This window comes from Chlorocebus sabaeus, chromosome 21 (assembly GCF_047675955.1).
Source record: "Chlorocebus sabaeus isolate Y175 chromosome 21, mChlSab1.0.hap1, whole genome shotgun sequence".
Classification (NCBI taxonomy): domain Eukaryota; kingdom Metazoa; phylum Chordata; class Mammalia; order Primates; family Cercopithecidae; genus Chlorocebus; species Chlorocebus sabaeus.
The window spans coordinates 23,500,592-23,525,011 of record NC_132924.1 but is presented as its reverse complement, the minus strand read 5'-3'; the positions used below and the strand labels follow the sequence as shown (position 1 = coordinate 23,525,011).

The following is a 24,420-nucleotide window of genomic DNA, read 5'->3' as shown; positions in this document are numbered from 1 at the left end:
AACTTTTCATTGTTTTAAATTTATTTTGCCTATTAGGAAAAATACACCACATAATTCAACTAGCAAAGAAGGCTGCTTCAGGGTGTGTAAAATGAAAGGCTTCCAGGCAGTTACCTGATTAAAGAACACTAAGGGAGGGACAAGGCTAGAAGCCACAGGCTGTCTACACTATGGCAGTGGCTATTTGGGTTGGCTGGAGGAGCTGTGGAGAATATGGAGAGAGTGGTGCTGGAGACCGCCATGGCTATTCTTCATTGTCATCACAGAGTGAGGTTGTCCGTGCGCCCAGTGGTTTGAAAACATTTTACAACAATGATAGAATAGTACACACATGAAAACAGAAATAGCCCAAACCCAGAAAGAAAGCCCAATTAGATCCTCAGAAGACACTTCTAGGGACAATAACTGATGAGGAAAAGATGGCGTCCTTGTGCCACCGTCTGTTATGGTCTCTCTCCATTGCAGCAAACAGCCGTTCTTCTAAGCAGACAGACAGCAATGATGGCAAAATAGACCTCACTCTTGACGAGCAGGAGGAGGTACATGTAATATGCAGAGGTGTTTGTGAGCTGCAGCAGTAGTGCATCTAAGAGAAATTTCACATGTTCTTTTTACAGAATAAGACATATTAATGGGAGACGGGTTCACAAATACTTATTTCTGACGATTTACATTGAAGTGATATTCTACCACCACCAAAACCTAAAAGTAAACATCTACTGCTACCACCACCACCAAGAGTCAGACAAGTCAGAATTCAGCTTTCAAGTTGATTAACAACCTCTGCTAAATTCACGTAGAACATTCCAAGCTATTAAAAAGTAAGGTTGCTTTGTAGGAAAGCAAAGAAACTGGTTAATCCAGATTCGCTGATGTGTTAGGTAGCTGTGGCACACTCACCTGTCTTTCCTAAATGTCTCTGATTATGGCTATGCTATTATTGGGTGATTGCATTTCATATCATTTGAAGCTTTGCAAGAGATATGTGATGTCAAGGAATAAGTAAAGACAGTGATGGTGGACAGCAGTGGCTACTCAATGAGCTACAAGACTGAGTCTCTTCCTGCAGAAATTTCCATTTACATGTTTTGTCTTCATCAGGTGAGAACTCCAGAAACATCAGTCCTTGGTGTGGAAAAGGATCTCAAGAAGTGATGTGTTTGTAACTCCCTGCCCTTGGTCGAGTGAGGTGTTACTGCCCCTCCTTGCTGGTGTGGCAGCTTAAGTCAGAGCCCCTTGGTATTGGAAATAAAGGAAAGTTGAGCAGGGCTAGAGCCAATGCTTCTGGTCACATTCTTTGTGTATATGTAGAGAGAAAAGGCCAGAAACAAGTACTCATTCTGTGTCTGCTAAATGAGATACCCTATGCTAGACATCTCACATTCATGCCCTTATCTCTTCAATAACTGTGAATCTGGTGTAATTATTCGTGGTTGGGTGATGAGAAAAATGTTACTCAGAAAATGTAGGTCAGTTACATCTAATCATTAAAAGAGCTGGAGTGAAAGTCCACTCTACACAGCCCATGCACCCACCCATCGCCACATTATGTTCTTTTTGTTTCAGGTCCCTGGCTTTGTAATTTCTTGCTATCTGACTCTACTGTAGAAAAAGAATAGAAAACTTAGTAACTGCATGAACTCTTTATTTGATGTCCTGATTTGAAATCCCAGGCCTAACTGTGTGACATGTATAAGGGATTTTTATAATTATTTACTTTAAAGGGACTATAAAATGGGAGAAAAAATATTGTACCACTTTATAGGAGTATTAAGAGGATTAAAGTAGAAAATGCAGAACAAGCCCTTCTGTGTAAAAAGCACTTGATAAACACTAGTTTGTGTTATTAGCTACTAGCAAAGACCAAAGACTAAAACAAAACTACTTGAGAAGCAACATGATATCATGTTTCCCCTAGTCATTAAAACAAAAGACACGAAGCCAGGCACAGTGGCTCACACCTGTAATTCCAGCACCTTGGGAGGGTTGAGGGGGCATATCACGAGGTCAGGAATTCGAGACCATCCTGGCCAACATGGTGAAACCCCATCTCCATTAAAAATAAAAAATTAGCCAGGCATGGTGGTGTGCACCTGTGGTCCCATCTACTCGAGAAGCATGGCTGGAGAATTGCCTGAACCCAGAAGGCAGAGGTTATATTGAGCCAAGATTGTGCCAGTGCACTCCAGTCTGGGCAACAGAGCAAGACTCCGTCTCAATACAAACAAACAAACAAACAAAAAAGACACATGGATGAATAAAGTCTGTTTTTTGAAATAACTTTTGAAATAACTGAAAGCATATCACTCTAATTTATAGCCATCTCATACCTGAAGCAGTAGTTAGGTTTATTAATACAACTCCTGGAAAATGAGGGACTAATTTAAAATATCACTAGGCCCATTCTGCAGCATCCAACCTAGCAAAATCTATTCTCTGATTTTTGAAACAAGAGAAGTTCAAAGGTTAAAATGATCACAAGGAAGTAAAAAACACAAAAACTTACCATTTGCATCTCCTGAATAATTGTCTTTGGGATCCACTGTGGTGACATCTAGAAGAATGAGAGCAAGTACTAGTCAATTTTTCATGCCCATTATTTGTCAAGGGGTGTGTGTGTGTGTGTGTGTGTGTGTGTGTCTGTGTCCATGTGTAGTTAAATGAATATTCATAAAATCTGTCAACAGAGAGGCAGGAAGACAGTTATTAAAAATATGAGCCCCACAATCCCAGAAATAATTGGTCTGATTCTATGTAATTAGGTAGAGCTAATTCAAATATTACATTTTTGCACATCAAGATGTTGAAGTTCATGAAGAATAGTTTTTTTTTTCCTTTTTTATCACAACTGGAGTGTAGTTTCCAAGAACATTTGGTCTTCCTTCTGTATTCAAAGCTCCTAGCACGGTGCCTTTTTATTTATCAAAAACAGACCACAAAGTATGTTTTTGATAAATACTTGTTCAATGGAAAAATAAACAGAACAAGTGGCTACTTTACACCCTTCAGCACACACTGCTGACCTGAAATCAGCAAAAAAAAAAAAAAAAAGTTTTGGGTTTTTTGTTTGTTTGTTTGTTTTGAGGCAGGGTGTCACTGTTGCCCAGGCTGGAGTGGAGTATAGTGTGGTGTCATCATGGCTCACTGAAGCCTCAAACTCCCCATGTTCAGGAGATCCTCCCATCCTAGCCTCCCAGGGTATCTGGGAGTCCAGGCACACACCAACACACCCAGCTAATTTATGTACTTTTTGTAGAAACAGGGTTTTGCCATGTTGCCCAGGCTGGTTTCGAACTCCTGGGCTCAAGCAATCTTCCTGCCTTGTCCTCCCCAAATGCTGAGATTACAGGCATAAGACACCACACCGGGCCAAGAATTCTTTCAGTCCTAGAATCCACAACAGAATGTTATGTGTTTGAAGGAGTCTGGCTTAGAAAAATTTCTCATCTAAGCAGGAAAAAGCAGTCATTCCTTTCCAAACCATGCATGTCCCTAATGTCTCGAGCAAGTACCCACGATTTTCTGGAGGTACAGTGTTTCTAGACATAACAACAACAATGTTAATAAAGCTAATATCTACTGAGTGCTCGTTATTGTCTCAGGCACTATGTTAAATGCTTCCCATGCATTTTGTTTGTTTGTTTAATTTCCCAATAACACTGAAGTGAGTTGTATTATGTATGGCCCCATGTTCTGAATGAGGAAATAAAGTTTTAAAAGTGCAGGCAACTTGCCAAGAGTTGTATCAGTGAACAGCAGAGCCAGTATTCAGATAGTAGTCATAGGGGAAGAAAAGAAATTGGACATTTGAAAAGTAGTTAGTAGAAATAATCCACAGAAATAGATAGAAAGTGATTTATAAAGAGATGATATAATGTCACCATTGTGTACTCTCAGAAAATCTCTTTGAGTATGTTAATTACTCTCAGCAAACGGTCTTTTTTATTATAGGAGCTCAGCATTTCAGTGCAATTCTTTCTGGGACTAGAAAGAGACAGGCCAAGCCACACTGATAGTTCTCTGAATAAAATCTGAGGTGAGACTTGAATTTATCTGTGATTTTTTTTTTAAAAAAAGGAAGATGCAAGCATGCATACAAAGACAACATATTTTAAAACAGAAGAAAACAGAGTCGCATTGGTGTTTGGGTTTATTATTTTTCTAGTAGATGTGTTCTGGTCTATATGGATATGACTGGTGTGCAATTTTATGCACTCACTGAGATCTTTATTTCATGTATTCTAAAAAAATGGACTTGAGGTATGGGTTTTGGGTAAGTCTCACGAATGCAAATGTTAGTTATCATGTCTGCATGTCCAAATATCTTTAAGAGCTGATTTTAATGGGTTTTCAATGTCTTTTTATTTTCCTTAGGGTGACTTTATTTATTAAAAGATAAATAAAAATGACTATCACTTATTTCCATGCATTGATTGAGGTAAAAAGAATAAAGCAACTATTCCCAATAATAAAACCTCTAAGTGTATCCTGAGTTCTCTCTCTCTTAATCAAGGTTGGTTGCAAATGTGAACTAGATTAGTTTTATCTCCTTCAAAAGCAGTTCATTGATTATATAATATGATCACTTCCATGTTATATTTTTAGCTTTTCTCAGAAAAACAAACTTCCAAGAAAGAGCATTAGAAATCTATTGTAGAATGACATTAAGACAAGTGTCCTCCATAATGTAGTTGCCTTGAGAAGTGCATGAAAGACAGTTTACTTTTAGACTGGGCGCAGTGACTCACGTCTGTAATCCCAGCACTTCAGGAGGCTGAGGGGGCAGATCACAAGGTCAGGAATTCTAGACCAGCCTGGCCAACGTGGTAAAACCCAGTCTCTACTAAAACTACAAAGGTTACTCAGACATGGTAGCATGCGCCTTTAGTCCCAGGTGCTTGAGAAGCTGAGGCAGGAGAATCGTTTGAACTCCAGAGGCAGAAGTTGTAGTGAGGCGAGATTGCGTCACTACATTACGATCTGTTCAACAGAGTAAGACTCCGTCTCGAAAAAAAAGAAAGAAAGAAAGAAAAAATACACATGGATGAATGGATGAATAAAGTCTGTTTTTTGAAATAACTAAAAGCATATCACCGTACCCTTCAATTTACAGTCATCTCATACCCAAAGCAGTAGTTAGGCTTGTTAATACAACTCCTAGAAAAGGAGGGACTAATTTAAAATATCACTAGGTTCATTCTGCAGCATCCAACCTAGCAAAATCCATTCCCTGATTTTTCAAGCCAGAGAAGTTCGGATCGGGAGGAAATAAAACACAGAAAAACTTACCATTTGCAACTTCTGAATAATTGCCTTTGGGATCCACTGTGGTGACATCTAGAAGAATGAGAGCAAGTACTAGTCAATTGTTCATGCTCATTATTTGTCAAGGGGTGTGTGTGTGTGTGTGTGTGTCTGAGTGTGTGTCTGTGTCTGTGTATAATTAAATGAATATTTATAGAACCTGTCAAGTTTTTATAGGGAAGAGGCAAGAGGCCAGTTATTAAAAATATGAGCCCATAATCCCAGAAATAATTGGTCTGATTCTATGTAATTAGGTAGATCTAATTCATATATTATGTTTTTGCACATCAAGATGCTGAAGTTCGTGAAGAACACTTTTTTCGTTTTTTATTCCAACTGGAGTGTAGTATCCAAGAACATTTGGTTTTCCTTCTGTATGCATAGCTCCTAGCACAGTGCCTGCCACAAAGTATGTTTTTGATCAATACTTGTTCAGTGGAAAAATAAACAGAACAAGTGGCTCCTTTACAGTCTTCAGCACACACTGCTGACCTGAAATCAGCAAAAAAAACAACAAAAAACAAAAAACAAACAAACAAAAACAAACAAACAAAAAAAAAAACTAAATAAATTTGTGATTTTTTTTTTTTTTTTTTTTTTTTTTTTTTTTTTTTTTTTTTTTTTTTGAGGCAGCATCTCACTGTCGCCCTGACTGGAGTGGAGCATAGTGTGGTGTCATCACGGCTCACTGAAGCCTCAAACTGCCCAGGGTCAGGTGATCCTCCCATCTCAGCCTCCCGAGTACCTGGGAGTCCAGGCACACACCGCCACGCCCAGCTAATCTATGTACTTTTTGTAGAGACGGGGTTTTGCCATGTTGCCCAGGCTGGTTTCGAACTCCTGGGCTCAAGCAATCTTCCTGCCTTGTCCTCCCAAAATGCTGAGATTACAGGGATAAGACACCACACCGGGCCAAGAATTCTTTCAGTCCTAGAATCCACAACGGAATCTTACAATGTTTGAAGGAGTCTAGTTTAGAAAAATTTCTCACCTAGCAGAAAAATGCAGTCATTCCTTTTGAAGTTATGCATATTCCCAATGTCCCCAGCAAGTACCCATGATTTTTCTGGAGGTACAGTGTTTCCGGACATAACAACAACAACATTAACAAAAGCTAATATCTACTGAGGGTTCATTATTGTGTCAGGCACTATGTTAAATGCTTCCCATGCATTTTTTGTTTAATTCCCCAATAACACTGAAGTGAGTTGTATTATGTATGGTCCCATGTTCTGAATGAGGAAATAAAGTTTAAAAAGTGCAGGCAACTTGCCGAGAGTCGTATTAGTGAACAGCAGAGCCAGTATTCAGACAGTAGTCGTAGGGGAAGAAAAGAAATTGGACATTTGAAAAGTGCTCTGTAGGAATAATTCACAGAAATAGATAGGAAGTCATTTATAAAGAGACAATATAATGTCACTATTGTGTACTCTCAGAAAATCTCTTTGAGTATGTTAATTATTCCCAGCAAATGGTCGTTTTCATTATAGGAGCTCAGCATTTCAGTGCAATTCTTTCTGGGACTAGAAAGAGATGGGCCAAGTCACATTGACAGTTCTCTGAATAAAACCTGAGGTGAGAGTTGAATTTATCTGTGATTTTTATAAAAAAAAAAAAAAAAAAAGGAAGACGCAATCACGCAAACAAAGACAACATATTTTAAAACAGAAGAAAACAGAGTCACATTGGTGTTTGGGTTTATTATTTTTCTAGTAGATGTGTTCTTTTCTGTACGGATACGACTCTGGTGTGCAATTTTATACACTCACTGAGATCTTTATTTCATGTATTCTAAAAGAATGGACTTGAGGTATGGGTTTTGGGTAAGTCTCACGAATGCAAATGTTAGTTATCATGTCTGCATGTCCAAATATCTTTAAGAGTTGAATTTAATGGGTTTTCAATGTCTTTTTATTTTCCTTAGGGTAACTTTATTTATTAAAATATAAATGAAAATGACTATCACTTATTTCCATGCCTTGATTGATTGAGGTAAAAAGAATAAAGTAACTATTCCCGGTAATAAAATCCCTAAGTGTATCCTGAGTTCTCTCTCTCTTAATCAAGGTTGGTTGCAAATGTGGACCAGATTAGTTTTATCTCCTTCAAAAGCAATTCATTGATTACATAATATGATCACTTTCATGTTACATTTTTAGCTTTTCTCAGAAAAACAAACTTCCAAGAAAGAGCATTAGAAATCTATTGTAGAATGACATTAAGAGACGTGTCCTCCTTAACATAGTTGCCTTGAGAAGTGCATGAAAGACATTTTACTTTTAGACTGGGCGCAGTCACTCACATCTGTAATCCCAGCACTTCGGGAGGCTGAGGCGGGTGGATCACTTGAGGTCAGGAGTGCAAGACCAGCCTGACCAACTTAGTGAAACCCAGTGTCTACTAAAAATACAAAGATGACCCAGACACGGTGGCGTGTGCCTGTAGTCCCAGTTACTTGAGAAACTGAGGCTGGAGAATGGCTTTAACTAGGGAATCGGAGGTTGTGGTGAGTGGAGATCACGCCACTGTACTCCTGCCTGGGCAACAGAGCGAGACTTCATCTCAAAAAAAAAAAAAAAAAAAAAAAAAAAAAAAAAAAAAAAAAAAAGGCACATGGATGAATAAAGTCTGTTTGTTGAAATAATTGAAAGCAAAAAACACTATACCCTTCAATTTACAGTCATCTCAAACTCAAAGCAGTAGTTAGGTTTGTTAGTACAACTCCTGGAAAATGAGGGACTAATTTAAAGTATCACTAGGTTCATTCTGCAGCATCCAACCTAGCAAAATCTATTCCCTGATTTTTCAAACCAGAGAAGTTCAAAAGTTAAAATGATCAGGAGGAAATAAAAAAACACAAAAACTTACCATTTGCATCTTTTGAATAACTGTCTTTGGGATCCACTGTGGTGACATCTAGAAGAATGAGAGCAAGTACTAGTCAATTTTTCATGCCCATTATTTGTCAAGCTGTGTGTGTGTGTGTGTGTGTGTGTAATTAAGTGAATATTTATAAAACCTGTTACAGAGAGGCAGGAGGACAGTTATTAAAAATATGAGCCCACAATCCCAGAAATAATTGGTCTGATTCTATGTAATTAGGTAGAGCTAATTCATATATTATGCTTCTGCATAATATATGAATTATGCTTCAACTTCAAGATGTTGAAGTTCGTGAAGAATACTTTTTTCCTTTTTTATCACAACTGGAGTGTAGTATCCAAGAACATTCGGTTTTCCTTCTGTATGCATAGCTCCTAGCACAGTGCCTGCCACAAAGTACGTTTCTGATAAATACTTGTTCAATGGAAAATAAAGAGAACAAGTGGCTACTTTACAGCCTTCAGCACACACTACTGACAGGAAATCAGCAAAAAGAATAATTTTGGATTTTTTTTTTTTTTTAAGGCATGGTCTCACTCTCACCCAGGCTGGAGCGGGGTGTAATATGGTGTCATCACAGCTCACTGAAGCCTCAACCTCCGCAGGGTCAGGCGATCCTCCCATATTAGCCTCCTGAGTAGCTGTGAGTACAGGCACTCAGTACCATGAGCAGCCAATGTTTGTATTTTTTGTAGAGACAGGGTTTTGCCATGTTGCCCAGGTTGATTTTGAACTCCTGGACTCCAGCAATCTTCCTGTCTTGTCCTCCCAAAATGCTGGGATTACAGGCATAAGACACCACACCGAGAATTCTTTCAGACCTAGAATCCACAACAGAATCTTACATGTTTGAAGGTGTCTAGTTTAGAAAAATTTCTCATCTAAGCAGAAAAAAAGTAGTCATTTCTTTTGAAATCATGCATATTCCCAACATCCCCAGCAAGTACCCATGATTTTCTGGAGGTACAGTGCTTCTGGACATAACAACAACATTAACAAAAGCTAATATCTACTGAGTGTTCATTATTGTGTCAGGCACTATGTTAAATGCTTCCCATGTATTTTTTGTTTAATTCCCCAATAACACTGAAGTGAGTTGTATTATGTATGACCCCATGTTCTGAATGAGGAAATAAAGTTTAAAAAGTGCAGGCAACTTGCCGAGAGTCGTATCAGTGAACAGCAGAGCCAGTATTCAGACAGTAGTCGCAGGGGAAGAAAAGAAATTGGACATTTGAAAAGTACTTAGTAGAAATAATCCACAGAAATAGATAGAAAGTAATTTATAAAGAGACAATATAATGTCACCATTGTGTACTCTAAGAAAATCTCTTTCAGTATGTTAATTATTCTCAGCAAATGGTCTTTTTTATTATAGGAGCTCAGCATTTCAGTGCAATTCTTTCTGGGACGAGAAAGAGACAGGACAAGTCACACTGATAGTTCTCTGAGTAAAACCTGAGGTGAGAGTTGAATTTATCTGTGATGTTAAAAAAAAAAAAAAAAAAAAAAAGGAAGAAGCAAGCATGCAAATAAAGACAACATATTTTAAAACAGAAGAAAACAAGTCGCATTGGTGTTTGTGTTTATTATTTTTCTAGTAGATGTGTTCTTGTCTATATGGATATGACTCTGGTGTGCAGTTTGATGCACTCACTGAGATCTTTATTTCATGTATTCTAAAAAAATGGACTTGAGGTATGGGGTTTTGGGTAAGTCTCATGAATGAAAATGTTAGTTATCATGTCTGCATGTCCAAATATCTTTAAGGGCTGACTTCAAGGGGTTTTCAATGTCTTTTTATTTTCCTTAGGGTGACTTTATTTGTTAAAATATAAATGAAAGTGACTATCATTTATTTCCATGCCTTGATTAATTGAGGTAAAAAGAATAAAGTAACTATTCCCGGTAATAAAATCCCTAAGTGTATCCTGAGTTCTCTCTCTCTCAATCAAGGTTGGTTGCAAATGTGGACCAGATTAGTTTTATCTCCTTCAAAAGCACTTCATTGATTATATAATATGATCACTTCCATGTTATATTTTTAGCTTTTCTCAGAAAAACAAACTTCCAAGAAAGAGCATTAGAAATCTATTGTAGAATGACATTAAGAGACGTGTCCTCCTTAACGTAGTTGCCTTGAGAAGCGCATGAAAGACAGTTTACTTTTAGACTGGGCGCAGTCACTCAACGTCTATAATCCCAGCACTTTGAGAGGCTAAGGCAGGCGGATCACTTGAGGTCAGGAGTTCGAGACCAGCCTGGCCAACACGGTGAAACCCCATCTATACTAAAAGTAGAAAAATTAGCCAGATGTGGTGCCAGGCACCTGTAATTTCAATTCTCGGGAGGCTGAGGCAGAAGAATCGCTTGAACCTGGGAGGTGGAGGTTGCCGTGAGCTGAGATCATACCATAGCACTCCTGCCTGAGCTACAAGAGCGAAACTGTCTCAGAGAAAAAAAAAAAATTTACTTTTAGAATTTAGTGTAAAGTAAAACACATTGTGAAACTGTAACTTCTCCCCCGTGTAGTATTCACTGCCCTGGAACCTACTATACTTTTTATTTAGCCCTGATCACTGGAAAAATCAGAACACTTAAGCACAGTGGTAAGACTACCCTCAAGCTTTGCACTTTTGTCTTCTCTTGGTGTCTCAGCAAAGGAAATAGAAAATTGGGACTCTAGGGGCCGGGCACCCTGGCTCACGCCTGCAATCCCAGCACTTTGGGAGGCTAAGGCGGGCAGATCACCTGAAGTCGGGAGTTCGAGACCAGACTGACCAACATAGAGAAACCCTGTCCCCACTAAAAATACAAAATTAGCCAGGCATGGTGCTGCATGCCTGTAATCTCAGCTCCTTGGGAGGCTGAGGCAGGAGAATCACTTGAACCCGAAAGGTGGAGGTTGCAGTGAGCCGAGATTGTGCCATTCCACTCCAGCCCGGGCAACAAGAGCGAAACTCCGTCTCAAAAAAAAAAAAAAAAAAAAGAAAAGAAAAGAAAAGAAAATTGGGACTGTCTTTATAACCCCAATTCAGTTAGTTTTAGGAAAGGCAATACCTAAATACAGTAAATACACGAATGAACACATCCATGCTACCGTGTTGAAAGCAAGCATTTTCCCTGCCATTGTTTCTTTTGCACTCCATCATAGCCCCAGGAGAAAGTCAAGGCAACTGTCCAAATCACATTTGATCATTGCAGACACTCAGGATCTGAAAAGCTAAAGACTTACCCTAGAAATTTGGAATGGTACATGGCAAAGGTCTTCGAACATTTTGTTAATGCTTGCTCCCCCACTGGCTAAAAAGGACTTGTTAACCACAGGAAAAAGCACAAAATGAGTCCTTTTCATGACCACTCTGGAGCTGTTGGACTGTTATGTTCATATTCAGGATGCTGACATATAGTGAGGGACTGGACCACTGGCCCAGGGCACGTTCAGCCCTCTGCCCAATGGTCTAGACATGTACAGAGTCTGCATCAAAGGCACTGTTTGGGGACCTCATGCATGAATCATGAGTGACCCTGAGTGATCAGGAAGCGAATATATTCTCTGCACTGTCATGCATCCTCCTTAGGACAGTAACTCATCCTTGTCTCCTCTTCCACATTTCCACTAAGCCTGGCGTGTCATAATTGTACAATAAATGTTTACTGAGATGCATTCACCAATGGTAGGAAATGCATTTATTATGGAAAATGGAAAAATGTTTGTACATGTAAACCTTACCAACCTTTAATTATGAAATGTTACTTTATGGTGACATGTAAACTGAAAATCTGAAAAGCACAAGGCCTCCATAAAACTGCAGTGGCCAAGACGATTTTATGTTTTGTAGAGCCTCGCTCTGGCTTCTTCAGATAAACATCATTTTGTCAACAATGAACCCATGGTTTGTAGGTTAAACTTTGTGGGTAGCAAGATTGAGGTGACTTACTCTCCTGCTTGGGCAGAACATTCCTGAAAGACGTATACTTGTTTTTATTTCCCGATCAAGTAAAGTCATCAAAAGAAAGGAGAACTCTTTTTGAGCGTTTACCACTTGCTTCATTGCTAGATGCTTCCATGTACATTGTTTCCTTTAATCCATCTAACAACCCTAAAAACCAGCATGTGACTTTCTTATTTTGGATAATGGAGCTGAGGCTGAGAAACCTTCAGTAACTTTTTCAATTTCGTTTTCTCCAAAACCCACACCATTTTAATTCTATAGAAAAGTAGCAGGGCATTTATGCTACCATCAAATGTAACAATATCTAAGAAAGATTTATGTTTGTTTTTCATTAATTACTGAAATAAAAAATGCAGGATTCCCTTTCAAAGACGTGTTCTGAGAGATGATATGTGTAAACACATACCTGTCTTTATTGGAGGAAAGATAATTTCTTGATCAACTCCATTTCTATTATTCTCGTGTCTGACGATACATCTGTGCTCTTTATCCAGTGACTTTTCTGGCACCGTTAACCAGCTAAATTTCATGTATGTGTCGTTAGTCTTCATGGTGTTCCCCTCTTGGGATTTCAGAACCTTGTTGCTGTTCTTTTCTTGCCAACGTATCTCAATAACATCTGGGAAAAATTTCTCAAGAAGACAAAGGTATGTTCCAGCCTTGTGGAAGTTTGTTTCAGCAATAGAAGGAAGAAAAATAGTGGGCTTGGGTGAAACATCTGCATCAAGGTGTTTATCTATGGGGAGAAATGGAATATGAATTTAAAAGAATCATGAGAGAAACACACACATTGCACGGTTTGGAATGGCCTAGTACATAACAATAAAAAGAGACGGTGCCATTGAGCTAGTGTCCACCGGGGCCTTTCATCCAGGATAGGCTGCACAGTACTTATTACTGTGCTTATTTTACAGATGTTGAAAAGAGGATCAAGAAATTAAATAACTTGCCAAAAGTCACAGCTCTCAAGTGTCAGATGCTGGATGAAAACCTGGCCTTTGTTTATTCTGCACATGCTGTGAGGGAGTGTGATTTTTAACTGCCTCCTACCAAGGCTTCCAATGTTCATGAACATATTTATTTTATTTTTATCTCTTTTGTTTCATCATATGAAGCATGTTTTCAAGGTGGATGGCAGGGGAAAGGGGAAAAAGATCAGATAACTTCAATGATCTTTCTACAGATGAGACTCTGGTCCTTTTCTCACTTCCCTTTTCCATCCTTTGTAACTTATGTTCTTTGGCCAAATAACACACATTCTCATGTTCCACAATTTTGTGTCCTCCCACTCTTCATTTCACTGATTCTGCGATGCACCACATTTATCTGATTATTTATCTTATTTCCCATATGAATAAATGTCAGAATTTTAAAATATTATTATTTATCTTATTTCCCCAAATGTCAGAATTTTTTTTTGTTTGTGTGTGTGTGTGTGTGTTTTTTTTTTTTTTTTTTTTTTTTTTTGAGACTGCAGCTTGCTCTGTCACCCGGGTTGGAATGCAGCAGCACAATCATGTCTCACTGCAGCCTCAACTTCCCAGGCTCAAGTGGTCCTCCCACCTCAGCCTCCCAAGTAGCTGGGACTACAGGTATGCACCACCATGCCTGGCTAATGTTTGTTTTTTGTAGAGACACATTTCACCATATTGACCAGGCTGGTTTCAAACTCCTGCACTCAAGTCATCTGCCTGCCTCAGCCTCCCAAAATGCGGGGATTAGAGGTATGAGCCACTATGCCTAGCTATTTTGTTCACTTTTATTTTTAACAATACACAGTCACTTGTTTTAGTGAGAATCTTCTTCCACGTGTACGTACTGTCTATCAAGTTAACCATGTAGCTTCAATGTGTACACCATGAGCAGTCCTCCTAGTTAATATCTAACTTTATATAACATCTCAATTTCACATCTGCACCCTCCAAGTTTTGGGGTGCAGCAATATTTAGAGCTGTACCTCCAGATTATTCACCATCTCTTGAATTCAGAAACAAAATGGCAACATTTCCAAAACTCTCATTTAAGTGTTTTATTGATTATTTTCAGAAATACTCTTGTGTTCATCTTATCCAGTAATACACTTATCAAAATTCTGTTTTGCTTTAGAAAACATACACCAAAAGCACGTTTTATTTTGGAATTTCATTTGAATTTTAAGAATGACTAAGAATGCACCAGAGGTGTATTTTTTTATACTGATTTTTATATAAATTCCCATTAATGAGAAGATCTATGTAAATCAGTATATCTCTATTTTGACTCCTTATGTCTCTCTTAGAATTTGTATCTGTTCTCTATATTACTTAACTGTTTTAAAGCTCCATTATTCTCTTTGTCTTAGCCTGCTGAATAAAATCTATATGTAATTGCTCTATTAAAATCATGGTTCCAGTGCTTCTTATATGCATAGGGTCAAGATATATAACAAAGCATTATATGTTTACAAAGGCATATCACTTGAATCTGGAATGTTAATGGGTTCTACATTTATTTTTAATCTAACAACTGAAATTTGAAATGTTACAATTCTTTCTAATTTGATTTCGAATTGAAACTCCAATGCTTTGGCTGATGTGAAGTGAGCTTGATAATTGAACAATTTCTTAAGAAAATAAGAATTAAATTTCTCATTTGAGAAGAAAAGAAAACAATCTTGATAATTTCTGTTTCTGTAGCAAAGTTTCTGATTTTCATACAAAATTAATAAACATATACAGTAATATTAATTTTTGAGCATGCTATAAATTTAATTAGACATAATGGGCTTACTTTAATTTCATACTCTTTGCTTTTAGTGCAAATAGTATTTTATTTGTTATACTTGTGAGACAGTGTATATTTTTCCACTATATAGTTTGTTTCTAATTTTAAAAGCATGTTATAAAATATAAGATTAATTTTTCAATTGTACATTATATTTCTATAATTTTAGTCTCTAGTTAATATATTTTCCAATCTAATTTTCATCCTAGGAACTAGTGTCTCTTCATGGAAATACTTCTAATTCATTGTACTAAAGAAATTAAAAATCAAATGATAAACTTGGACATTTTCTGTATGGTACCATGGCATTCATTGCCTCTTGTCCCCTTTCTTTAGCTAAATTCTTTAACTTTCATTCTTTTCAGGACAAAATGAATCTGGAACTTCCATAACTTCCTCAACGTAATAGTTAACAAATCATTAAATAGCATACTTCATTATACATGGTAAGAGCCGATATTCTGGATCATCCTCTCACATGATTTTTAAAAATACTACTTTTAAAATGTACATATTAAGAGTGTTTTTTATGGTCAAGTATGGTAAGTTTTTACTTCAATAATAAATAGAATTTATATATTTTATTTATTTAAAGTGATAAACCTGCTGGATTCATCTATGTACATTTATTTGCATAATTAAATAGTATATGTGAGTTAAATTGCCTAAGTTGTTTGTAGTTTATTAAAATGCAGCATTGCAAATTTACCAAGTATCAACTACATTTTCTATAGACGGCATGATATATTAAATCTACATATGGGTATTTATTTAAGTGTTCTGTATTTCTTATTTTTTCATTAGATAAATAGTTATAGCCATTTTATATTTAAATATGTATTTCAGATTTATGATGTTTCCGTCTGGATTTAACTGATTTGATATCTTGACCATTTTTGGCAAGATTTTAACCTTTTTTTTTCCTGAGACATAGGAACAGAACCCTAAACTAATTGGCTACAAATCTTAGGACCAATATGTTGGTGTTAGAAATGGTATCAATTAAGATAAAGGATTAAGTAAAGCACATAGAACAACAAAAATAAAAAATAAACATCTTAATGCAATGTTTTTGCCAAGTGATTAAAAATATGCTAACAAGAAACGAATCGATAAGTTCAATTTTTGTGTGTGTGAGCCGATGTTAAGATAACCTTCCATTTGAGCAGTTAGAAGTACAGCTGAATCCTCTGGAGAAACGCTGTTCTTTAAATTTTACGGGCTGAGAGCAACTCTCCATAGTAGATCCCATTCTCTCTTTACATATGAATCCAGAGAACATTTGTTGGGCACCTATTTTGGGTTGGACAATGTGCCGAGTACTTAATTCACACGATCTTGTGCAATTCTTATACAACCCGGCTGAATTCATACTGTTATCCCATTTTATGGATTAGAAAACTGAGGCCAGATAATAATCACTCAATTTCACTAAGCAGTGAGTGGTGGAGCCAGAGTTCCAGGTGGACCTGACTCCAACACCCGGGCTCTTTCACAACAAGAGTCAACATCTCTGTGACCATCAGAGATGAATATGTGTCCACTTTACAGAGTCTATCACAAACTTACCTGTCATAATACATTTTGTCTCAGGGCCAAACATTTTAATGATATCATTTCATACATTATATATGAGCACTTTATAGAAGTCCATATATGCACAAAGCCAAATCCTATTATGATATTTGTGCAATGTTATCTATGTTCTCTTTTAGTATGAGCATTTGTTTTAAAGTCTCTCCTGAGATTTCTACATCAAATCCCCATCTAATTCCTCTTTTTCTAAACATTATTACATTGTTCCAATGTAATCATTTCTTGCCTTCCCTCTATTACCTTGGAAATATTGTATTCTTCTGATACTTACCTGTGACAACAAGGGTTGTTCCACTGCCAAAGAGTTTCCTATAATTCCACAATGATTCAGTCCATATCAAAAACTCTAATTCAGTTTCCCTGAGTTCTTCAAATTCTGGTGGTCTGGGATTCTCAAAAGACCAGGTTTCCAGTCCTGGTTAATTTTGCTCATAACAAGTTCTGTTGCTTCACAAATCAAATAACTTAAAGCTTTTGGTGTTTTATTTTTTATTTATTTATTTATTTTTGAGACGGAGTCTCACTCTGTCGCCCAGGCTGGAGTGCAGTGGCGCGATCTCAGCTCACTGCAAGCTCCGCCTCCCGGGCCCACACCATTCTCCTGCCTCAGCCTCCTGAGTAGCTGCGACCACAGGCGCCCACCACCTCGCCCGGCTAATTTTTTGTATTTTTAGTAGAGACGGGGTTTCACCGTGTTAGCCAGGATGGTCTTGATCTCCTGACCTTGTGATCCGCCCGCCTTGGCCTCCCAAAGTGCTGGGATTACAGGCGTGAGCCACCGTGCCTGGTCTGGTGTTTTATTTATCTAAAAACAGTGATGTTAGTGGAAATCAGTTCAACATCGCTATCAGCACTGAAGTGAGACCAAAATGAGACAAGATATAAAAAAGCAATTTGATTAAAATGTTATAGGTCCCAGTGCAGTGGCTCGTGCCTATAATCCCAGCACTTTGGGAGGCTGAGGTGGGAGGATTGTTTGAGCTCAGAACTTCGAGGCCAGCCTGGGCAACATAGTACCTAGTGAGACTCCATCTTTACTAAAAATAAAAAAAGCATTAGCTGAGCATGATGTGCATGCCTGTAGGCCCAGCTACTCAAGAGGCTGAGGCAGGAGGGTCACTTGAGCCTAGGAGTTTGAGGCTGCAGTGAGCCTTGATCACACCACTGCACACCCACCTGGGCAATAGGGGAAGACCGTGTCTCAAAAAAAAAGTGCTATGGAAATATAAGAGGTTATGATGATGATGTCATCATCATTGTTATGATTAGCAATCTGTTTGCTACGATTGTGTGCCTTGACATGACATTTTAACGCTATAGGACCAAGCATTGCCTTTACTAAAAAAAAATTCAGCGTTTTAGAGTGTGGCGGTTAAATCCGTAGCAATTAAGCAGGAAGAATCACTTCTTTCTCAGTTCCTCTGTTTGCATTCCACTTTGCTCTGACATGCCTGGGATTCTGAAAGCCATCGTCCTCATCATCAGAAGAAACATGCCTTCCACACGCCCAATCTTTAATAGGCTATCGTTTGCCTTATCTGCCGTGTTAAGAAAATCAAAGGGAACATTGGCTAAAGTCTAATATATGCAGTCAGTGTATGGAAATTCTTCATTTTTGTTTTTCAAAACAAGTGAGGTTTTTTCTAATCAGCAGCACAACTTATTTGCCTTCCAAGTTTCACCAGAAACTTCAGCCTCAAACTGACTTCTGTCTAGTTCATGCCAAAGTCCAGCTTAAAACACCTGGCTTGACCCTTCAAGGCAGAATGGCTAGAGACATGGCAGGAGGCCTGGTCCTCAAATCCATCTTTCTGTCGTCACTTTAGATCACTACGTGTTATCTGCCTGACCGTGTCTGCTGAGCATCACCATCTGTGCATGTCATTAAATGTCAGGCTGCCCATAGCACTGATGCAGTGGTAATATGCAATGGGTTTGTTTCATGACCATTCCTTTCATTTTCCAAAATGGAATTTGAAGGCAATGGCCCACTCTTCCATTTCCTTCTAAAGGACTCATGCACTGAAGTCCTTGTCTAATTTAGTAATAGAAAAAAATATGATATTTGAAAATTTGATGCGCTTCTTTTTATCAGTTAGTAAGAAGTATGTATTCCCCTACCTTTTTCTCCTTCCTTTGATCATCAAATTTTAACCTGTGCTCCTTGCTAGGTAATCACAGGCCTTTTTCCTTCTTTCCTTGGAGCTTTAGATCATCTGCATTTATTTAATGGTCTGACTGTGCTTGTGTGTTTTAACTTAGGTCTTCTCAAATAGATTTTGGAACAGGTAGCTTAAATAAATAACAAATAGTTTGTGCATTCAGCACGTTTCTCTTTTGTCCTCAGGAGTGGATTGTTTTGTAAGGTCAAGCTCAAATAAAACACAAGGAATGGAGAACACGTTTGCAAATCCTAGCTCTGTGATAGGGACACCTACATACTAAATTTAGATAGACGGGAAGTGCCAGACCATAAAATGAGGCTTTCGTTTCTTTCTCTCACAACATGGAGAGGTGCCTTGTGTATGGTACAGTCTTTGTGTAACGTCTCATATTAAAAAATGTTCTTCTAATACCCTGCTTTGATCCAGAAGGACGAACTGGACGAGATATCACATGAAATGAACTCAGTGAATGCTAGCTTTGGTAATGGTAAAAGGAAATAAAAGCAAAGAAATTTATCATGGATTTGGTCTTTATTACTTGGGGCGAAAGTCCCTGTAGTTTTTACTTACTTCATACAAATATAGAATAACAGAATAAATCGGAAAAAATAATTTCCTTTCATTTTGTGAGTGGATAATTGTTTCTTAGAATAAAATATTCAGGGACACCATCGTAAGGGGATTCCACAGTGGAGACTGAGACCTGAGATGCCTTAGAAAGTTGCTCCAAAGTCGTTGCTTTAGATGCATGTGAAGCATCAAAACAAAATCTTTAATGAAATACAAGGGCCACAAAGCCAATATTTCTCAATTGTAGGCATGATCCAGTTAGGAAATTAAATGTTATCAGTTGACATTTGACTGTTTTACCTGTATCCCTATAAATTTACATATTCTAGTTGGGGAAGGGGAAAATATATATTTTCTTAAACTTGTATAAATTTTCTCTGGAAAATGGAAAATCACCTTGTATTCAGGCACATCATATTTGAGATAATACGTAAAATATTCTAATTGCTTTTAGAAGCAGGTACAATTAGTCTTTTAGAAATAGAAAGCATTTTACAAATAGTGATATTTGTTCTGAAGTGAGCTATTGAATAGATGGGGGTTGATACATTTATCTATATTCCTGAGTGTATAAAGACCTCTCATGGGTAGTAACTTGAATTCTGGAAGAGGAATTAATATTTCTATCACCTACCAAGTGCCAGGCATTCTGGTGGGTAATTTCCATATTTAATTTCATGTAATATATACAACATTTCCTTGAGATACATAATCTCCATTACCTTCATTGTACAGATCAACTTGAAATTGCAACTTTCAACTTTGCTCTGTTATTGCAAAATATTAAGGACATTTGAAAAGAATGTTTATGAAGTAGTGTGACGTGAAAAAGCCAGATCTATTATTGTGTGTCTAGTATGATTCCAACTTTGTAAAGCAAACAAACAAAAAGCATAGGAAAAATGTTGAAATAAAAGTGTAACAAAATGATAATGTGATGAGGATCGATATCATATTTTAAAGCTTTGTTTATTTTTGTGTGTTTTCGAATTTTTCTATAATGAACCAGCATTTTTATAATCTGAATACTTGGTGAATCAAAATACACTTCCTAAAGGGCAGTTACATAGAAAGTGGCAGCCCCAGGAGTCATCGAGAAATAAAGTCCATACCTTTTCCTTCACCGCACTTTCCTGAAAAATCACTTCTCAGAAAACCACAAATTATAACTTTGATTGCTACCATTCACATTAAGTCAACTGGATGAAAGAGAATCAGAAGGTCACTTTTTAACTTATAAGTTAATTTCATCATACGATCTCAACCACTAAGGAAACAAAAACATATAATTGCTTTTACTTTTCTTTTTTTCTTTTTTTTTTTTTTTTGAGACGGAGTCTTGCTCTGTCACCCAGGCTGGAGTGCAGTGGCGGGATCTCGGCTCACTGCAACCTCTGCCTCCCGGGTTCACGCCATTCTCCTGCCTCAGCCTCCCGAGTAGCTGGGACTACAGGCGCCCGCTACCTTGCCCGGCTAGTTTTTTTGTATTTTTTTAGTAGAGACGGGGTTTCACCGTGTTAGCCAGGATGGTCTCGATCTCCTGACCTCGTGATCCGCCCATCTCGGCCTCCCAAAGTGCTGGGATTACAGGCTTGAGCCACCGCGCCCGGCGCTTTTACTTTTCTTATTGCTGTATCAACTTTGTGAAAATTCTCTGAAAACTTTCATTTCAGTGGATGTAATAGACTGAGAGTATCTTTGTAGGATGTTTCCTCTCATCCAGGCAAAATTACATGTGAAGCTAACACATAATAAATAAATTTATTGGACTGATTTTAAAAAACAGTAAATGCAGCTTATGTCACTTTTGAGTATGGTCACACTGTGAAATATTTCGACATTTGATATTAATCATTCTTTGGTCAAATTATCAAATATTTCACCTTCTGGTGACCAAATGAGGAGGGTAGCTGATTTTTTTTTTTTTAACTTTTTTCCATTGGTTATTTTTAGAATTGAAGAAACAAAATCTCTAAACTAAACTTGTTCACAAAACTTTCAACAGAGAGATACCAGTGGAACATAAGGCCTCCATCCTTTAGAGGTTTGCAGTTGGTCTAAGCTCCTTAGTAATGTCTCCCATGCTAGGGCTGGAAAAGTTCTGACTCCCATGGCATGAACCAAGTCACCTGACCTCTCTGGAGATTTCACCATGATCAGTGACCAAACCAGGAGGGAATCCTAGAAATCTGAGCCAGCTCCTGCATGCCTGCCTCCCATCCCTTCTCTACATTGCAAAATTTAAAGAAAACTTACCTGTAATGATGAGCTTTGTTCAGGGACCAAACAGCTTGATTTTTTTGCCAAACTGTTGCCCACCACCTGAGAAGCCTTTATAAGAATCTCCCCTTATGTTTGTTTTTAAATTGTGCCAACATTTTTTAATATTTACATAAATGCATAAAAATTGGCCCTGCTGACATTAAGCCAAGACAAAGGTCAAACAAAATCACAAAAAACCTGAATGTAATCAGGAATCTAAGGACTGACCTCACCCTGCCCTGGGCACTTTGGGCTATGTACGTTCTCTCCTTGTGTCACATACATTGAAGTGTCTGATTTTACCTTTTCTCATGATTTTGCCTGAATCTTCTAAATCTTCCCTAAAGAGTTTTCATGTATACACTTAGTCTTAAGTGTAATTTAGAGTTAATATTTCCTTAATTTTCAAAGAGAAACAATAATAGGATTTGTATGTTTGACATTTAATAAATAGATATTGAATATGATTTATAGGTATTTTGCGATTCGTATTTATGGAGGGATGGGTATCTAGATTGATTATAATGTAACTTCTTTTGGGTCAGGCACGGTGGCTCACACCTGTAATCCTACCACTTTGGGAGGCTAAAGAGGGTGGATTACTTGAGCTCAGGAGTTCAAAACCAGCCTGGCCAACACGGTGAAACTTCATCTCTACTAAAAATACGAAAAAACAAAATTAGCCAGGCATGGTGGCAGGTGCCTGTAATCCTAGCTACTCAGGAGGCTGAAGCAGAAGGATCTCTTGAACCCCGGAAGTGGAGGTTGCAATGAGTGGAGATCGTGCCACTGCATTCCAGCCTGGTTGACAGAGCTAGACCATTCATAGGATCAAGTTACAGAAGAGGAAATATTCAAAGTATAAAAATATTACTTAATATTGCTAAATACCACATAAGGGTCCAGACCAGGCACTTGGAAACAGATAGCCTTAGCTACATCCCAGTCATTGCCACAGTGACTAGTCATGTGACTTTAAGAAAGTAACTGCTCTTCTCTAGGCCTCAGTTTCCTCATCTGTGAAATGGGACTAAGAGGATCTCCTGCATAGGTCTGATGAGGAAGGAGATAAAGCACTGAAACTATTTACCATGGTGTCTGGCTCTCAATAAACTATACTAATATTAATTTTCTCCTTAAAGGAACAATATTGTGTCATTTTATCAAATCTTTCCACCAAACACAATACATAGATCTTACAAGCAATAACTGCTACCTAAATTAAGAAAGAAAACGAGCTCATGAACCCAAGACCTTCTGCTTCTTGGGCAGCCACAGGCCAAAGAACATGGGCAGGGCCCAACCAAGCCAGAATCTCGAATACTTGTCTGCCAGACTGGCAGCGTTTGAGTGTTGAGACTGTGCTTCTTTGCCCTTTTGTCTCCAGCATTCAGAACAAAAACTGTTTACAGTAACTATTTGCTGAGAGGATGAATGAAGAAATGAAGATGTAAAATCAGGAAGACTCTTTTCATTGACCTTGGAGCTGACATGGCTGGTTGAACTTACAAATTCTATTAAACTGGGCCATTTCCAGGTGATATAACAAGAGTCCCAATAGCATAAGTTTTGACTGACTTCAGCCTCCCTCAAAGAAACTAGAGCACTAATAAATGGGATGCATTGACGTTCTATAGTAATTCACTATAAGAAGCAATTTTTTCTGTACTGTTTCTCAGGATGAGATCAAAATCAATAACATGGATTTGGCAGGCTAGCAGAAGAAGGGAACACTATGTTATATTTGAAAATACAGAGAAGAAGTAATTTTCAAAATTCCATTTTTTATGTCTCTCACTTAAAAGACCTACAAAAAAGTAACTTGGATCAAGGACTTACAGCAATGGTTTACAGACATGGTCCTCAAATCATTTTAATTTCTCTCCATAGTCTACCGTGTGTGTACGTGTGTGTGTGTGTGTGTGTGTTAGTGTGTGTGTATTCTAAAAGTAGAATTTCAATCCACTTACAGACAGGGAAGGGAAGATATCATGGACAAAATCATTTTGTTTCCATATCCAGCTAGTCTGAAAAATTGCTGTTCGTATACTGAGGCCAGGGATGTGACAAATTCACATAAGGTTGATCATTTTTTTCTAAAAATATCTATCCATTTTTCATTACTGGGATAAAAACAGAAAAAAAAGTTACTTACCAGGCGAAGTTACTATGAGTCTAGTACCTTTTGCAAATTTCTTGATCCACCAAGTGCTATCACAGTGGTCTGAGCTTCTACAAAAATCTCAGCCTTCTGATCCTCATGACATGACCAGCAATCCAACAGCTTTGAACTAGCAATTTGATCTTCTGGCTTTTTTGGAAGTCCTTGAATATAGGTTTTGTGACATGTGATAGTTTGTAAATTTTCCCCATAAATTGCCTGCTTTCTTCTAAGGCAGTAATTCTTGAAAAGCACCAACAGAAAAAGGAAATGGTAAGAAAAAAATAAAAAGAAAAAGATAGGCCAGGTGTGGTGGTTCACGCCTATAATCCTAGCACTTTTGGAGGCCAAGGCGGGCGGATTGCCTGAGCTTAGGAGTTCAAGACCAGCTTGCACAACACCGTGAAACCACATCTCTACTAAAATAAAAGATAATAAAAATAATAATAAAATTATCCAGGCGTGGCGGCGTGTGGCTGTAGTCACAGCTACTTGGGAGGCTGAGGCAGCAGAATTGCTTGCACCTGGGAGGCAGAGGATGCAGTGAGCCGAGATTATGCCATTGCACTCCAGCCTGGGCAACAGAGCGATAAAACAGCAGGCTCAATGAGTCAATGCACTACTTTTCTAAATTGCCAGGAAAAGTATTCAGAGATATCTCTTTAAAAAAAAAAATTTCCAGGTGTTCAATTGTGTTGAAACTGCTTTGAGATTACATCAAAGGAAAAGTGCTTCTGTCCGCACAAACACCAGGGCTTCT

At 37.9% G+C, this 24,420-nt stretch overlaps 1 protein-coding gene across 4 annotated transcripts; it reads right to left on the bottom strand.

Annotated features, from left to right (window-relative positions):
- Nucleotides 1-23,915, bottom strand: TARP (TCR gamma alternate reading frame protein). Of its 4 annotated transcripts, none has more exons than XM_073008955.1 (6): nucleotides 23,655-23,915; nucleotides 12,550-12,879; nucleotides 8,173-8,220; nucleotides 5,290-5,337; nucleotides 2,507-2,554; nucleotides 1-586 (listed from the first exon to the last, which is right to left on the bottom strand). In XM_073008955.1, exons 2-6 carry the CDS (start codon nucleotides 12,692-12,694, stop codon nucleotides 444-446), a joined length of 432 nt encoding a protein of 143 aa, XP_072865056.1. In that variant the 5' UTR covers nucleotides 12,695-12,879; nucleotides 23,655-23,915; the 3' UTR covers nucleotides 1-443. The 4 variants fall into 4 exon arrangements, 2 of the variants coding, with proteins under 2 accessions (XP_072865056.1, XP_072865055.1); XM_073008954.1 differs by lacking the exon at nucleotides 23,655-23,915 and adding an exon at nucleotides 16,774-16,952; XR_012090310.1 differs by having other exon boundaries at nucleotides 313-586; nucleotides 23,655-23,749.
- Nucleotides 23,916-24,420: the final 505 nt, after the last annotated feature.

What these genes read in the sequence shown, in the direction of transcription:
- TARP (XM_073008955.1), bottom strand. Translation starts at nt 12,694, where the DNA reads ATGAAGACTAACGACACATACATGAAATTTAGCTGGTTAACGGTGCCA. An exon ending in TTATTCAGAAGTTGCAAATG is followed by an intron (nt 2,555 to 5,289) that starts GTAAGTTTTTCT and finishes TCATTCTTCTAG; the next exon opens with ATGTCACCACAGTGGATCCC. An exon ending in TTATTCAGGAGATGCAAATG is followed by an intron (nt 587 to 2,506) that starts GTAAGTTTTTGT and finishes AATTTCTCTTAG; the next exon opens with ATGCACTACTGCTGCAGCTC.